Genomic DNA, 17658 nt, shown 5'->3' with positions numbered 1-17658 from the left:
ACTGTGGTAGTCCCAACTACCATTCCCCCCGAATGGTAGATCTTGTTACAGGACCTGAAGGAAGATCAGGAGCTGACCAACTAGGTACAGTCGACTGAACGACGGTGCGTCGTTAAGGTTAATATAGTAGTTAAATTACTACTTGTACGATGGAGTTGCATCTCCAGTACTTTTAGATCATAACTATTTTGGAATAGTTCTGTGATCTTAGTTATTCAATGTATCTTTATATATGAAGTATGTTTTAAGTATTTGGGATATTTTAATTTGGTGCATAGTATTGCTAAAGAAAAAAAATTATCCGCTGCGAATATTGCATAATGTTAGATGCATGTTAGGATTATTGCATCTTATATGTCATGAACGGGGGCAGGTAACCTTGTGTTGCATGTCTCGACGCTTCAAATGTCCGTCCAATCCCAAACGGAATTTGGGGGCGTCACAACTTGCCGCATATTTCTTCGCTCCGGCTTCTTCCTTATCATATTTACTCTGTAAAGCTTTCCAAATTTTCTTTGCAGAAGTGTAAGTAGTATTGTAGTAATCATAAAATTGATCAGCAAGACAATTTAAAAGATAGCATCGACAGTTATACTCATCTTTGGTATATTTTTCAATCTTTTCTTCGTGAGCTTTTACTTGTACTTCAGTCATGTTCTCGGTGGTGATCTTTCTAGGATTCTTTGCAGTGAGAACATAAGAGACATTCAGAAGGCTTAGATAGAAGAGCACTTTGCACTTCCATCTCTTGAAATTGACTCCTTTGAAGCGGAAGGGCTTGTTAAGATCTCCAATACTTTCCGTGGATTTTTCAGTTGTAAGCTCCATGATTGAATCTCCTTAAAATTATTGGTAAAATTACACAATAATGTAATAAAAATTACAATAAAGTTAAAATATAAATGAAGCCAGTTTGGACTGAGGCACAGAAATCTCGCTTTCTTTAAGGAGATTCAAGCCCTCTGCGGTGTACAAAGTCTCAAATTAACCGGTGCAGCAGAACTTTTCTTGACTTGACTCCTCCAGGATACAACAGCCCAACTGATCGTCGTATAACCCGAACCAACTCTGCACAAGTGGTTGAGCTCAAAGCTCCACCAGAAGAACACTTTTCTTTTATCTGGAAATACTCTCAACAAATATTTACGTACAACCCTCTATTTTATTTTATTATATATCAAGATAATACTACTTTCAAAAGCCTCTATTTAGACTAAATGGACGCCCCCAATATATAGAAAGCAGTTAGCATGTAAAAAAAGGTAGCTGTTTGTACATACGACATCTGGGCAATAAAAAAACAATAAAAATGTTGGCCATTATCAAAGATCCGTAAAAGGAATGTTGGCCAATTAACCATAGTTATTACCCCCATTAACACGTACCAACGATAAGTAAAATAGGCCAAATAAATAGCTCCTCAATAAAGTTGAAAATAATGAAAGAAACGTACAAAGCCATAAACTCAGTTTTACCTGCAGTTATCCCTAAGGGTACTAAAAAGTCCAGCTATAAGGTATTAACACCAACGTTCGGATAAGAAGATAACGGCAGCAAAGAAATTTACTTTCACAGATAACGATTTGTTTTTATTAAAAAAAACTGGGCTATTGAAAGAAAGGATGAAAATAAAAAAACATAATAATGTTTTTTTTTTCTTTTAACAACCGATCGGCTAAAGAAAATAACTGCAGCCAACGTTAACCATAAACTGTAAATGTTACCTACTTGAATGTCAAAGAAAAAGGTTACCAGATAGTAATGACTCTTAAAAGAAAACGTTATTAATAAATATTATTTAAAAAAAAAAATACCAACACAGACCAGAAGTTGGACGCCACAAATTATATGAAAGAATGGGTGTTTTCTTATCTCTTCTATCCACCATACAATTCGGAATGCATAGCCATGCAAACGGCCGCCTTTATAGCATTCCCATTTCGTTTCAGGCCGACCTTCTGTGTCCTATTCTCAGTATTCTTCTGTGGATTTGAAATCGACCTCAGAAGCACGAAAAATGGCAGCTGCAGCCTGCTTGAATTATGGTACACCAACCTCACTCAAAGCTACATCAGAAGCAGCTCAAAACAGGAAACAACTGCATGTTTGACATAACGATGGTGGGAAAAAGAAGCCTGATGATGATGGGGCTGAGAGGGGGACATTGTAAGGCGAACAAAAGGGTAGGGACGGTGAGGTGCAGTGGGATAGGAATAGAGGACTTCATAGGGGGGGATTTGGTGAATTTTGATCTGGGTCAATGGCTGTCGGATGTGGAAGAGCACAAAGCCCTCGCCATTTACACCCCGCATGAGGGAGGCTACGAGGGTAGATACTTTACATGACTCCGATACCAGGGATACTATTTCCTCGACCTCACTGCTAGAGGCCTTGGAGTAGACCCTCAGACCACCCCAATCACCAAGATTCACCCCTGTTTGCCCTTTGAGTTGTTAACTACGTGCCCCTATACTCTCAGCACCATGGTTCTGCATATCTGCTTGATCCTTAGTTCAACTTTTGCTCTGTTGAAATGCAGGCACATTTAGGGAAACAGCCCATTGCGAGGTGGTATTTCCCACCGGAAGTTGATTACAGGCTCGATGCACTGCCTCCAGATGCCAAAGGACTTGTGGTGTGGATAATTGAAGCCAAGGTTAAAAAATATTCAAACCACTCCTCTTGATCTACAAACGCATATGATTTATTAAAGAAAACTCGATAAAGCCTACCATCATTTCTTACAGTTTTTTCTATACCTTTGCACAGGTTCTTTCCATGCAATCAAAGCCCCAATTAAGTGAAGATGAACAGATTCAACTCATGAAACATAATATGCGGAAATAGGATAAATCTACACGTACGAATAATGTACGAACCCGTCCATGCCTAAGACCCCCAATTGGAAGGGAAGTCATGAAAAGTCGCCTCACCAACCAGATTTTAAAGGCAACACTACAGCTTTAAACATGCCTAAAGATCTCTCTTGAGATACACTACAATCTATAAAGCAACCTATTTTCTCAGGTTAGTTTGAGAATGTGCATGGGTGTCTTGATTCACAATCTTACAGTTGGTTTTTCCACATATTTGTTCCATTAGAATTTCATTTTTGGTGTGTTCCTGACTCTAGTTGTTGCTAGGCCAACCTCATTCTACTTTTTCTTTTCCTAGACATAATATGCTCTCTCCTGTTAATCCCTTCAGTGTTATCACCTAATATGCTCTCGCTCTTTCTCTCTCTCTCTCAATTTTCTTTGTTTGGGCCATTACTCATTAATCACCTCCATTTAAGCCTATTGGGCTTTTCAAAAATTGTAGGCTTAGTTAAATGGCATAGCAGAAGACGTGAAAGAAGAAAACAGAGTATATAGATGAATTGTGTCTTCCGAAAATATCACAAGTGGCAGGAAAAAAAAAAACAAAAAGATAAAACACTTCCTTTCTTATTCCATCTTTTCATAATAATCCCTCTCTTACAATGATAACCAAATATATAAGGAGATTACAAAAGGAAAGTAGACAATTGATAAAGGAAATACTTAGGAAAGGAAACAATAAATTAAGGGGCAAATCAAAGTAGATCATCAGTGAGAACAGGAATATCTAAAAAGGCAAGTTGATGCTGCAACTTCAGGCACTGATGTTGTCATGGTGCATGGCTGGAACTCTGCTTTCCCCACCGCTTAATTGGATCTTCTAGAATCATAGCATGTAGCTGACACGTTGGTTGCATCTACGCCCTGCATCAATTCCCCTCTACTTAGAAAAAAAATGGCCTTAGAGCTTGGGTCAGAGGCAACATTAGGGCAATGATATTCGACAAATCAGCTACATTAAAAGTGGGGGAAATGCACACGTCCCTTGGGAGCTCAACCACGTAGGCGTTATCATTAATTTTCTTTAGAATGCAGCAAGGACCATACTTCTTGTGCTGTAATTTGCTGCAAGTACCTGTGGGAAAAAGTCTCTTACGCAGATGAATGATCACCAAATTCTTACCTCATCAGTCTTTTCATCTTTGGCCATATGCACACTGGTTGTTTGCCTTGTCTCCTCCTATTGTTTTGCATTTGTTCCCACCAGACCGAGGCACCACCACTCAATTTATAAGCAACCAATTTTACTTGTTGTGCTTGAGGAATTTGCATGTAGTAAAAAAACTTCTCCACCTCAAGCATCCAATCAAGAAAGATCTCACCATGAAGGTGGCCATTGAAGCATGGTAAGTCAAATTTAATTCTAAAATTGTGGTTGTTGCATGAAGCTCTCTTGCCATCTTGGTTCCCACGGACAAAACCTTCCAGTTCTTCATTGCTAGAAGAATTGTCTGCTTGATCCCTCTGCCGATGCATAAAACTACGACCTCCCCTTGGATGGTTTGCACCCTCATTATCTTGATTCTTGTCACCACCAACATGAATGCCTGTGATGGCTATTTGAATCTCTAGTAACATGCGTTCAATCCCTTCAAAACATTGCTTCTTGAGAATTAACGACTGCCCAAATGGCCTGTATGCCACAATCTTCATCTTGGGAATTATCTCTTGCCATTAAACCAGATAAAACCTTGCTCAAATGCCAAAGTTGGTGTAGTGGAAGACATGAAAGAAGAAAAACGAGTATATTGAAGAACTGTGTCTTCCGAAAATATCACAAGTGGGGAAAAAAAAAAAAAGATAAAAAAAAGATAAAAAAAGAAGATAAAACACTTCCTGTCTTATTCAATCTTTTCATAATAATCCCTCTCTTACAATGATAACCAAATATATAAGGAGATCACATAGGAAAGTAGACAATTGATAAAGGAAATACTTGGGAAAGGAAACAATAAATTAAGAGGCAAATCAAAGTAGATCATCGGTGAAAACAAAAATATGTGAAAAGGCAAGTTGACGTCGCAACTTCAGGCACTGATGTTGTCATGGTGCATGGCTGGAACTCTGCTTTTTCCCACCGCTTAATTGGATCTTCCATAATCATAGCGGGTAGTTGCCACGTTGGTTGCATCTACGTCCTGCATCATTAAATGAGGCCTAGCATCCTAAATCCAATTCGTTGGGCTTTCCTTCAGTTAGGCCTAAATAACAATGGTACAACCCATCATACTAACCCAATTCTGTTTTCCAATAAATCTGTGTATAAGTTTTTTTAGATATAACAACATCATGATTTGAAAGTCTCACTCGTAAATTAAAAAATCTATTATTATTTTTTATTTATATAATTTTAAAATAGGTAAGTTTCGTATATTTGCTTTAAAAATAAATAAATTTAAAATTCATATAAAAAAATCTCATTTTTTAATAATGAGTTATTCTACAGGTACACGGGGGAAAATCAGCTGCAACGTCAGTCGATAAATTTGTTAAAAAAATGCGAATGAAAAGCACAGAATGGGAGGGAAAGTGGGAAATGAAACTACGAAAGTAGAGGATTTCCTTAGTCGCTCGGAACAAGATTCAAACCCAGCCAAAGAAAGCCACTAAATCTAAGCCGATGGTCGTCGTTGTGGGTAGCCAAAGCTGCGCTTGTGTGGTTGTCGTCGTGTTTAAGTTGTTTAGATTTTCACATTTCTTTGCATTATTTTCTCTCTTTGCTACTTTTTTGGACGACTCTTGGGGAACAATGCTTTGGGGCCTGTTGTTGAGGTGCAGATATTCCAAGCCTTGTGCGACACCTCGAGCAATTGATAATTTATGGAACTTAGTCTCCACTACCTCTCCCTCTTGCAATGTCCATCGAATTCCATTTATAAAGGAAAAGGGATAGCTTTTTAAGCTTATTTCAGTAATAAAGTAGAGAACTGAAAAAAAAATAAAAAAATAAAACAAAATAAAGAAAAACATGAGAATTATCCCAAAATACTATATTAGTTTTGTGAGGTCTTAGAAAGTTATTAATAATCTGGGTCTATTTTCTTTTCTTAAAAGTGAATAGGGTAGTGGGAACAAGCTCGTCCAGATCATGAATGTAATAAAATGCCATTGTGAGAAAAAAACAGTACATCAAATTTAGAACTCATCCAGATAAGTTTGTTCATGAGGTAATGTGGAGTTCTAGAGTTAATGTAGAGTAGAAATCAACTTGCAGATATGCTACTCTTGGGGATGATCCCAAGTCAAACTTATATTTTAAAAATGGTTTTGCAAGTGTAGTCTAAATTGATTGTAATCTCTAATTTCTTTAATTCTGTAGTGAATAAATTGTTTGATAATGATCGATTGAGCACACAAAATAATTTTTCTTTTTCTTATTATATCCCTTCTCAACCGATCGTCCATTCCATTCAAACGACCAAGTCAAATGAAAAACAACTTACAGAACAGATTGTAAACATAACAGGACAAAAAGATAATTTAGATCTAACTTTCAACTCCATGCTTGCACATTTATGTCTTCAGAATGCCATATCTGGCTTGTACGGCCTATATTGGGACATTCCTCCCAGAATAGTTTTAAATGTTGGCTTGTTAGAAATGTTTGGCTGTTCTCAGGGAGAAGCTGAAGCTTTGTATATGATGATTGCGAGTTACTTGTTCATTTGGAGAGAGGGACGCTGGGAGCTTTGAGGATAAAGAATAGATGGTGGCGAATGTTATGGATTGTTTTCATTTAACATTAATCATTGGTGTTTTAAGATATGTATTCCCAGTTTTTCAACAAAATCTTTGCTCATGCTTATTTATTGGTTTTGATATTTATATATAATTTTTCTTTAGAAGATGAGAGAAGAAGCAACATATTCTACCACGGTAATTGTCAATGCATTTTTGCTTTTCTTATCTCAAAATGACGTTTTCTAGTTATTGGTTGTACTTTTACAATTTTTTTTTTTTGACGCATTATTGCATATGTAGTTCATCTCCTCTTAGCATGGAAAAAGAGGGAGAACACTCATCTCCGCTAACACCATTTAGCTCAAATCCCCAACCGCGGTGTGTTATATTTTTTATAAACTTTTAGGACTGTGTTGAGTTTATATTTATTTTCAAAACACATGAATAACTTGTCAAATAACATGTTAGGACATACCATCAACAAGTCCAAACTACATGCACAGTTATTATGGACCAATTCCTGCGTGGTCACTGGCTTTTTTGCCATATTCAGATGGCTACCAATATCCAAGCAACATTCAAGTGATGATGCAACTGTGTTTTTGTATTGTTTTTTAAATTTTTATAAGTTGGCCTTTTTTAAAAAAAAAGCTTATTACATAGATTTTTTGTTCTTTTTGCAGAATGTTGGTTACCCAACTCCTCTCATACTACAAGCTCCACTACGAGCAAAAGAGTTGATGTAGAGGAAACACTCAAGTGTAGGGAAACTAATATTCCACGTACCTCCTCTAGAGTTGAAGAAAGCAACAAATATAGACCAAAATCACGAGAAACCGAGGATGGCACTATCGGGACACCTCAGTTAGAGGACGAAGTTGCTGGTAGTATGATTGAGGAGCCAAAGTTGGGATGGAGTTTAATTCTTTTGAAGAAGTAATGAGTTATTATAAGCAGTATGCTAAGAAATGCAGGTTTGAAGTGATGACAAGAAGGACTGAGAAGGGAGAGGATGACAATGTTAGATATGCCACCCTTGGTTGTGTCTGTGATGGGAAGGCCCGTAATAGGACGTCGAATGTCACCAGACCGCGACCGATAGGAAAGACAGAATGTAAGGCAAAGATCAATGCCTTAAAAGTTGATGGAAAGTTTAGGTTGACAATAGTTCATAATATTCATAACCACAGCCTCAGTCCAACTAAATCTCGCTTCTTCCGATATAATAAAGAAGTGAGTGAGTCTATAAAAAGAGTCATAGATACAAACAATTTGGCTGGCATCCGAATGAATAAGAGCTTTAGATCTCGTGTTATTGGCGTGGGTGGATTCAAGAACCTCCCCATTTTTGAAAAAAAATTGTCGAAATTATATTGATAAGGCAAGACATCTGCGACATGGGAAATGTGGCGTTGGAGAGCTTTGAGAGTATTTTTTAAGGATGTAGTACAAAAGTCCTGGGTTCTTTTCATTGATGGATTTAGATGATGACGGGAGGTTAAAAAATATCTTTTGGGTAGACCCCCATGGCAGGGCAGCATATCAGTATTTCGGTGATGTGGTCACATTCGACACCACATATCTGACGAATAGATATGGAATGCCGTTTGCACCATTTGTTGGTGTAAACCACAATGGCCAGTCAATTATACTGGGTGCAGGATTGATATCCAGTAAGGATACGGAGACGTTTTTCTGGTTATTCTAGATCTGGTTGCAGTGTATGGATGGTATAGCTTCAAAAGCTATTATCACATATCAAGATAGAGCAATGAAGAATGGTATAGCTATTGCCTTTCTAGAAAGTCGACATCGATTTTGTTTGTGGCATATATTGAAGAAAGTCTCTGAAAATCTTACCTCTTATTCTTCCTACAAAAGTGGGATGAAAAATGCATTGATAAAATGTGTGTATAACACCCAAAATGTTGAAGAGTTTGAAAAATGTTGGGATCAGTTAATCACCACTTACAACTTGCAAGAGAATGCATGGCTGCAAAGTTTATAAATTGAGCGTGAGCATTGGGTACTAGCGTTCTTGAAATAGTTTTTTTGGGCAAGAATGATTATAACGCAATGGAGCGAGAGTATGAATGCTTTTTTTTATGGTTATGTTCATGCAAAGACAAACTTGAAAGAGTTCATCGACCAATTTGACAATGCATTAAAAAAGAAAATTGAGAATGAAAACAGTGCAGACTTCCACTCATTTAGCGTCACTATTCCTTACATATCTAGATCTCCGATTGAAAAGAGGTTTCAAGATTTGTACACGAATGTAAAATTGAGGGAAGTTCAATAGCAACTTACCTGTATTATCGATCTGGATCCAGAGTTACTTAAGAGAGATGGTGCTGTAAAGACCTATATGGTAAAGGATGAAGTTTGTGTGGAAGACTTCACTAAGTTGGTTACACATTCAGTGGACTTTAGTGAGGATGATGCTCCTGCAAAGTATTCATGTGGGTTATTTCAGATGATGAGTATATTGTGCAGGCATATTTTCGTAGTATTCAAATGTAACAATATAAAATTTTTGCCAAAGAAGTATATTTTAAATCGATGGAACAAGGACATCAAGAGGAGATATACGTTAATTCACAGCAGCTATATCGCAGGGGATCAGCGGGTAGATGATAACCGATATTCAAGTTTATTGAATATCTGTTATAAGATGATTACTCTTGCTACAAGTTCAGAAAAGCATACTGAGGATGCAACAAAAAAGTTATTTGCAATGATGGACTTATATGGTGACGACCAAGAACCCCCATCGATGACCCTCACAGGTTTCAATGTTAGTTGTGTGACAAAGGGCACAAATGCTTATGGTAGTTCAAATAAAGTACTTAGTCCACTAATTGTGAGAGGGAAAGGCAGACCCCATTGCTGAGGAGAGCATCGGGGATGGAGAAAAGCATGCAAAAAGTTAAAGCGAAGACGAAGAAAGTACCAGTGAAGGGGAAATGCAAATAGGTTCACTTTTTTTTTTTACTTTATGTGTTTATTTATAATTTAGTTTTACCGGGATTGACAAATGTGTTTTGTTATTTGTTATTTAATTATTAGCGAGATGGAGGAGATAAACCAGTTGTGAATACTTCTAGGAATTTATTTGCCACTTCAGAGATAGATATGACCAATATTAGTGGCATGCAAGTATATTAACATTTATACTTGAATCACAATATTTAGTTATTTTCTAACGAGATTAAATTTATCACCAGCCTATTCCAGACAATCCAACATTTGACATTAGTGGAACTCAGCTCCAAGAAATAATGACCAGGAGTCAAGAAAGTGCAAGAGTTCTTAAATAATTACATATTTATTTAGTAATATCTATATCACAATCTTAAATTAATATTACCATTACAGATACAATTTGGGTTAGATAAATCATAACCGGTGCAACTTGGATTCGATGAGTGCCACAACGTGCACAATGAGATAGTTTAATTAGCGTCACTGATTGTGAACAATTCATTGAGTGGCTCTATTCCATCCATCATTTGGCAAAATAGGACTTTGGAAAAAATGGCAAGCCTTATAGTACTGTAAGAGCTTAACGGCAATGTTACTGTTTCCCTTGGTTGAAAGTGTATTTATACGGCAGTCTATGGGCATTCACGCTTTCAAGTACCTTGAGCTTTTATTGATAGAAGATAAAGTTGCTTCTTTGTCCTGATTTTTGCATGCTATTTTATCACATTCAAAGTTGTAACCTCCTGGGCTGACTTCGATAAGTTTCAAAGGATCTCGTACTAGATTTTCTATGCTATTGCTCACGGCTCTTCCATATTCCAGGGAGTTGCAGAACAACAAGCTTTCAGATATTACAGGCATTACCAATCTACCTTCAAATGTCACTGTCTGGTTTGCTTCTATACTTGCTTCCTAATGTCAATGTCCCAATTTATTTCATGTAGATCTTCATGTGTGATAAAACCCATCTTCATACTGGGGTCTCTACCTGGTAAAAGAGTGTGCTCTTTTTTGTTGTAGTGTTTTGAGGTGGAATAGATATTTTTTGTTAGTATTGTAATGTGGAAAAGACACATTGATATAATGATTACGTGATGCATTTTGATTCTTGACTTCCAGGTTTCAAGGGAATCCGTTATGCTCGAACCCAAACCCAATCCAGTTTTGTGGATCTGAAAGTGAGGACGAAAGTAAAAGTCAGGGTCCAACAAATAACAATTTGCTTTGCTCTTGTCCACCCTCTTATGAAGATTCCCCCTGCATCTTATGATTGTGCTTGTGCTGCCCCTCTGCGTGTTGGATATCGGTTAAAAAGTCATGGATTCTCAGATTTCCTTCCGAACAGATTTGAGTTTGTTAGTCCGTCATCGACTGCACATCGATTCGTTTGAATGGGAAGAAGGACCACGACTGAAACTGTACTTGAAGCTATTTCCAGTAGATAATCTTTTCAATGACACTGAGTATCTGCGAATCATGAACATGTTTGGATCATGGGAAATCCATAATAAACACATCTTTGGACCTTATGAACTTCTGAACTTCACTTTATTGGACGTTTATAGAGATGTTTTGTCTCGAAACCCTTATCTGAAGTAGTTTGTGACATCTTTATAGAAGTTAGAACTGATACTTGTTTTAGAAGTTGAAGAATGTATTCTCTGGAACAATTCCTTTATACCTAAAAAAATATATTTTTGGCATGTGGAATTATTCTCTTTTACTGGTGTTTGATGCTTGTGTATTCTTGTCACTCTGAATGACATGTGGTGTGTGCATGTAAGTTTCATATTTAAGTGGAGATGGCCTTTCCTTTTGCTGCCAAATCTTGTTGAAGATGGGCTTGATCTTCACAGTTCAGGGCTTCCATCATATGCTCCCTTAAGTAGTATAACAATTACAGTTGCACTTTTGTGAACCAGTACATAAGTGAAAAGCTGCAATGCTTCAATGAATAAATAATAAAATTTTGAATTCCGTCTCTGTGACCATTTCAATTGAAGCTATGAAACGCAATATTTCGATACTGTACATTTTGATATACTATTTTGGAATAGACATTATATAGGTAAATTATATATATAATTATATTCTAAAATAAAATCAATACATGTCTTAGAAATACATATTTATAAAACTTAATAAAATATTACAAGTTCTCGATCCAATTGTTAAAAGAAATAATCTCTTTTGTCTTTAGAATGTGCTTTTGTAGATAAAGAACTGCCAGAGATGACTCTAAAGAGGTGGAACATACATTTTAAGCTCATGCTGTTTTTTTTTTTTTTTTTTTTATGACAGCTCATGCTGTTAATTCATTAGTTAGTATGGATATAATACATATATATATATATATATATATATAATATTATCAAGACGTTGATCTATAAAGTTTTTAATATTTCAACGCAACTGCAAGCCTGTGACTCACGATTCACAACCGTGTAACGAGCAACACGAGGAGCTGAGACGTTGTGGTGTCGTTGGTCACTGGAGATAGGTGAAGGGGGGTAAATCATAAAACCTAGGGCTTTCTACTTTCTGAGTCTTGGGTTTGAAAGGGGAGGGGTAGAAATTAGAAAAGAAATCAAAGGAAATAAGAAAATGATCGGGATTATACCCGGTAAGAAATAGCGAGACACACCATGCTAGACACTGTTCCGGAACGACAAATTCAAGCCGTTCTGGCCGAAACGGGACGGTTTTTAAAACTCTACTTAATCTAGTTCAAGATGATTTTAATTTGCTGGAAAATTATGAAATGTTCTATATTGACCAGAAAGGCAGCCACAAATTCACTGGCGATGTTACATATGTTGCGGATGGAGACAAAAGTGGTGGGTGGCATGTGCTTGTTTAATGCACCGAATGCACCGAATGCAAAAGGTGCGGCTGCACCTTCTCTCAATTGCACTTTCTCATCAACGACTCCCCATCAGTATTATAAATAGAAGTGTTGTGATGAGGTGAGGGTGTGTGTGCGGGCAGTGTGCAGTAGAGAGTAAACAGAGAGTGTGCTGCATGTGTGTGCAGACAGAGTGTGGGAGAGAAAGAAAAGAGAAAGAGAGTGGGTGAGCAGAGAGAGTTTTTGTAAAAAAAAAAAATTATTTTCATAGTGAAATTACAGCAGCTGTGGACGTAGGCAATTGCCGAACCACGTTAAATTTCGTCTCTCCTTTATTTATAATCATCTCTGTGTCAGAACAGCTCCCAACAACTGGTATCAGAGCACTGGTTCGAGCTGTCTGAAAATTCAAGTTGTTCAAAATCAATTTTTGACAACTCCACGGTGTTCCTCGCGTCGAGATGAATCCGTTGCCGCAAACGGAATAAAAAACGGAGGTCGGACGAGCCTACATGCGCCCCTAGATAATCGGCCCGTGCATCTACTGCAATCCACGCGCTCTGGAGGTTGAAGACGCGTGCTCCACACGCACCCACGCTCCCTCACACGCTCTAGAGGTTGAAGACGCGTGAAGGACACGCGCCAACGCGCCCCCACGAGCCCTACAGAGGTTCGGCTCGTGTGTCACACGCGCCTCACTCTCTCCCACGCGCATATAGTGCTGTAGCGCGTGTAATACACCCGCCCACGCGCACTGTGCAGTGCGTGTATCCCACGCACCAGACAGATCAGAACCGTCCATTTTTTAGATCTGTTTTCGGCTAGATCTAAGCCATTCGAAGTCCGATTTCAACGATCAAATAGTGCTTTCCAACTATTTGGATCATTCCGGACTCATCCGTACGGTCGAAATTTTGAGATTCAGCATCAATACATTAGATCTGAACCATCCACGTGTTGCAGATCATTTTGGGATAGATCACGCCAGTTGGAGTTCCATCGCGACGATCAAATAGTGCTGAGAAACTATTTGGATCATTCTGGACTCGTTTCCAGCTAATTCGAGTGTTTCAGACGCAACGGTGATCTTTGTTTGTTTGAATTTGAACTCATTTGTAAAGTTATGGCTGGAGAAGAAGCTAAAGGTGTTGGTATCGAGAAATTTGACGGTACAGACTTTGCCTACTAGAGAATGCAGATAGAGGATTATCTCTATAGGAAGAAACTGCATCTTCCACTCCTAGGAAGAAAGCCAGATGACATGAGCAATGAAGATTGGAGTTTCCTTGATAGACAAGTGTTGGGAGTCATTCGACTAACACTGTCAAGATCAGTTGCACACAATGTGGGAAAGGAAAAGACCACGCGGATTTGATGAAAGCTCTATCAGACATGTACGAGCAGCCATCAGCCAATAACAAAGTGCATTTGATGTACAAGCTATTTTACTTGAGAATGGCAGAAGGAACTCCAGTTATTCAGCATCTGAATGAGTTCAACACTATCATCAATCAATTAGCTTCAGTGGGGATTGAATTTGATGATAAAGTACGTGCACTGATTGCTCTAGCTCAATTGCCAAAAAGCTGTGAGGCCATGAGAACAGATGTTAGCAATTCTTATGGCAAAACAAAGATGAAGTATCAAGATATCTGGGACCATATTCTTAGCGAGGAAGTTCGCAGAAGAGATACAGGAGAAACATCAACTTCCAATTCTGCCTTAAACCTCGAGACGAGAGGTAGATGAGCTAGTAGAAGTTCAAATCGGGACAGGTCAAAGTCCCGAAGAGGCAGAAGTAAATCTAGATCCGGAAAACAAGTACAGTGCTAGAATTGTGGCAAGATTGGCCACTTCAAAAATAATTGCAAGGAAGCAAAGAAGAAGAATGAGCATGACTCTGCTAATGCCATAACAGAAGATCTCCAAGATGTCTTACTCCTTTCAGTCGACAACCAAATTGAATCTTGGGTGTTAGATTCAGGAATCTCGTTCCACACTACAGCACACCGAGAAATCATACAAAATTATGTCACTGGTGATTTCGGAAAGGTGTACTTAGCAGATGGTGAAGCGTTGGAAATCGAAGGCATGAGAGATGTACCAATCAATCTACCCAATGGAAGTGCATGGTTGCTACAGAAGGTGCGACATGTTCCTAAGCTCATGAGAAACCTAATTTCTGTAGGACAACTTGATACTGATGGGCATTCGGTACTATTTACCGGTAGCACGTGGAAGATAACAAGAGGAACTATGGTAGTAGCTCGAGGCACAAAAACAGGTACTCTATACATGACTTCAAGCATTAGAGATACTGTTCCAATTGCTGACGCAAATGCCAACCTATGGCATCAAAGGCTTGGTCACATGAGTGAGAAAGGAATGAAGGTACTATTATCCAATGGGAAGTTACCAAAGTTGGAAATGTGTGAATGTTGCATTTTTAGGAAGCAGAAAAAGGTTAGTTTCCTGAAAAATGGTAGAACTCCAAAATCTACAAAGTTGGAGTTGGTGCACACAGATTTGTGGGGGCCATCCCCAGTCGCTTCTCTTGGAGGATTGCGGTACTATGTTTCATTTATTGATGACTCAAGCAGGAAAGTATGGGTTTATTTTTTGAAAAATAAATCTGACACATTTGATACTTTCAAGAAGTGGAGAGCCATGGTTGAAAATGAAACATGCTTGAAGTTAAAATGTCTGAGGTCAGACAATGAAGGAGAGTACATCGACGGAGGGTTCAAAGAATTCTGTGCTGCAAATGAGATTAGATTTCAGAAGACTATTCTCGGGACACCGCAGCAGAATGGTGTAGCTGAACGCATGAACAGAACTCTCAACGAACGTGCCAGAAGCATGAGGCTGAATTCAGGATTGCCTGAATGTTTTTGGGCTGATGCAGTTAACACTGCAGCCTATTTGATTAATCGGGGACCTTCAGTTCCCTTAAACTTCGATCTACCAGAGGAAGTCTGGAGCGAAAAGAAGGTAAATCTTTCCCATTTGAAAGTTTTTGGCTGTTTATCATATGTTCACATAAATTCTACTGATCGTAACAAGTTAGAAGCCAAATCTAGAAAATATTTTTTCATCGGTTATGGTGATGAAGAATTTGGCTATCGATTTTGGAATGATAAAAATTGCAAAATCATCATAAGTAAAAATGTGATATTTAATGAGCAGATTCTGTACAAAGCTAAGTCACAAGCTGAATCTGAAGAGCAGCCAAAGAAACCTAAGGTCGTTGACTTTGATGTTACTCGAGTCAACACTGATCAGAACGGGGATCAAGAGAATGATGATACACAGATCGAACAACGTACACCACTCACTGTTATTCGAAGATCTTCAAGGACAATCAGGCCACCACAGCGGTTCTCACCATCTCTACACTACATCTTGCTAACAGATAGTGGTGAACCAGAAAGTTATGATGAAGCTCTACGAATAGAAGATTCGATCAAGTGGGAAAAAGCTATGCAAGATGAGATGGAGTCACTGATGTCAAATCAAACATGGGAGCTAACTAAGCTTCCAAAAGACAAGAAAGCTTTGCACAATAAATGGGTGTACAGAATTAAGGAAGAGCACAATGGTAGCAAGTGCTACAAAGCCAGAATGGTCGTGAAGGGGTTTCAACAAAAGGAAGATGTCGACTACACAGACATTTTCTCTCCAGTTGTAAAATTGACAACGATCAGGCTAGTGTTGGCAATTGTGGTTGCAGAGAGTCTACATATTGAGCAGTTAGATGTGAAGACTGCATTCCTTCATGGTGATTTGGAGGAAGACATCTATATGCACCAGCCACAAGGATTCTCAGTGAAGGGAAAAGAGAATCTAGTTTGCAAACTGAATAAGAGCTTGTATGGCCTAAAACAAGCTCCACGACAATGGTACCGGAAGTTTGACAATTTCATGTGCAGTAATGGATTTACAAGACTGCAGGCTGACCATTGTTGCTATATGAAAAACTTTGACAAGTCTTATATTATCCTACTGTTGTATGTGGATGATATGCTCGTTGCAGGGTCAAGCATCGAGGAGATCAATGAACTGAAGAAGCAGTTGCCAAAGCGGTTTGAGATTAAGGATTTGGGTACTGCAAAACAAATCCTTGGTATGAGAATTATTAGAGACAGGTCTAATGATACTCTCAAACTCTCGCAGGAGGAGTATGTGAAGAAGGTGCTCAGAAGGTTTAACATGGACAAGGCGAAACCAGTGAGCACACCCTTAGCTAGTCAGTTTCGACTAACTAAGGATCAGTGGCCAAAGACGGAGGAAGAGCAAGAATGCATGAACAGAATACCCTATGCATCTGCTATTGGTAGTCTTATGTACGCCATGGTTTGTACAAGGCCAGATATTGTACAAGCAGTGGGAGCTGTGAGTAGGTACATGAGTAATCCAGGAAAGCAGCATTGGGAAGCAGTCAAGTGGATTTTAAGATATCTACAAGGCTCTTCAAATACGTTACTATGCTTTACAAAAGCAGGTTTAAAACTACAGGGATATGTAGATGCTGATTTAGCAGGTGACGTTGACAGCAGAAAAAGTACTACTGGATTTGTATATGCGCTGGGTGGTACAACTGTATCGTGGGCTTCTAAGTTACAGAAGATTGTTGCTCTCTCAACTACAGAAGCGGAATACGTTGCTATAACTGAAGCAGAGAAGGAAATGGTTTGGTTGCAGTCATTCTTGGAAGAATTGGGAAAGAAGAATGAAAAAGGTATTCTGCACAGTGATAGTCAGAGTGCTATTTTTCTTGCAAAGAATTCAGCCTTTCATTCCAAAACAAAACACATACAGTTGCGATACCATTTTATCCGATCTCTTCTTAATAGTGGACAACTGATACTTGAGAAAATTCGAGGAACAGAGAACCCAGCAAACATGTTCACAAAAGTAGTTACTACTGACAAACTGAAGCTGTGTATAGCTTCAGTTGGACTTCGTACTTAAAGGCATGACTTGAAGTTGCTGTGATGGTTGCTATAAAGATATGTAGACTCATTTGTCTCCAAGTGGGAGATTGTTGCGGATGGAGACAAAAGTGGTGGGTGGCATGTGCTTGTTTAATGCACCATAAGGCACCGAATGCACCGAATTCAAAAGGTGCGGCTGCACCTTCTCTCAATTGCACTTTCTCATCAACAACTCCCCATCAGTATTATAAATAGAAGTGTTGTGATGAGATGAGGGTGTGTGTGCGGACAGTGTGCAGCAGAGAGTAAACAGAGAGTGTGCTGCATGTGTGTG

General features: G+C 38.5%; 2 protein-coding genes across 4 annotated transcripts; one reads left to right on the top strand and one right to left on the bottom strand.

The window, feature by feature from the left end:
* Positions 1-1867: 1867 nt before the first annotated feature.
* Positions 1868-5780, top strand: LOC122291914 (NAD(P)H-quinone oxidoreductase subunit N, chloroplastic-like). 3 transcript variants are annotated; one of them, XM_043099962.1, is made up of 3 exons: positions 1868-2183; positions 2540-2656; positions 2770-3435. In XM_043099962.1, the coding sequence occupies exons 1-3, from the start codon at positions 2043-2045 to the stop codon at positions 2845-2847; spliced, it is 336 nt and encodes a 111-aa protein (XP_042955896.1). In that variant the 5' UTR covers positions 1868-2042; the 3' UTR covers positions 2848-3435. The 3 variants fall into 3 exon arrangements, 2 of the variants coding, with proteins under 2 accessions (XP_042955896.1, XP_042955897.1); XM_043099963.1 differs by having other exon boundaries at positions 1868-2328; XR_006236801.1 differs by adding an exon at positions 5326-5780 and having other exon boundaries at positions 1869-2656; positions 2770-3027.
* On the bottom strand, positions 3503-4880 carry LOC122291913. The gene is made up of 2 exons (XM_043099961.1): positions 4003-4880; positions 3503-3743 (listed from the first exon to the last, which is right to left on the bottom strand). Exons 1-2 carry the CDS (start codon positions 4530-4532, stop codon positions 3737-3739), a joined length of 537 nt encoding a protein of 178 aa, XP_042955895.1. The 5' UTR covers positions 4533-4880; the 3' UTR covers positions 3503-3736.
* Positions 5781-17658: the final 11878 nt, after the last annotated feature.

The sequence above is a fragment of the Carya illinoinensis genome, chromosome 13 (assembly GCF_018687715.1).
Source record: "Carya illinoinensis cultivar Pawnee chromosome 13, C.illinoinensisPawnee_v1, whole genome shotgun sequence".
Lineage (NCBI taxonomy): Eukaryota > Viridiplantae > Streptophyta > Magnoliopsida > Fagales > Juglandaceae > Carya > Carya illinoinensis.
This window is presented reverse-complemented; position numbering and strand designations above follow the sequence as displayed.

What these genes read in the sequence shown, in the direction of transcription:
- LOC122291914 (XM_043099962.1), top strand. Translation starts at nt 2,043, where the DNA reads ATGGTACACCAACCTCACTCAAAGCTACATCAGAAGCAGCTCAAAACA. An exon ending in ATTGTAAGGCGAACAAAAGG is followed by an intron (nt 2,184 to 2,539) that starts GTAGGGACGGTG and finishes GTTGAAATGCAG; the next exon opens with GCACATTTAGGGAAACAGCC. An exon ending in TGTGGATAATTGAAGCCAAG is followed by an intron (nt 2,657 to 2,769) that starts GTTAAAAAATAT and finishes ACCTTTGCACAG; the next exon opens with GTTCTTTCCATGCAATCAAA.
- LOC122291913 (XM_043099961.1), bottom strand. Translation starts at nt 4,532, where the DNA reads ATGAAGATTGTGGCATACAGGCCATTTGGGCAGTCGTTAATTCTCAAG.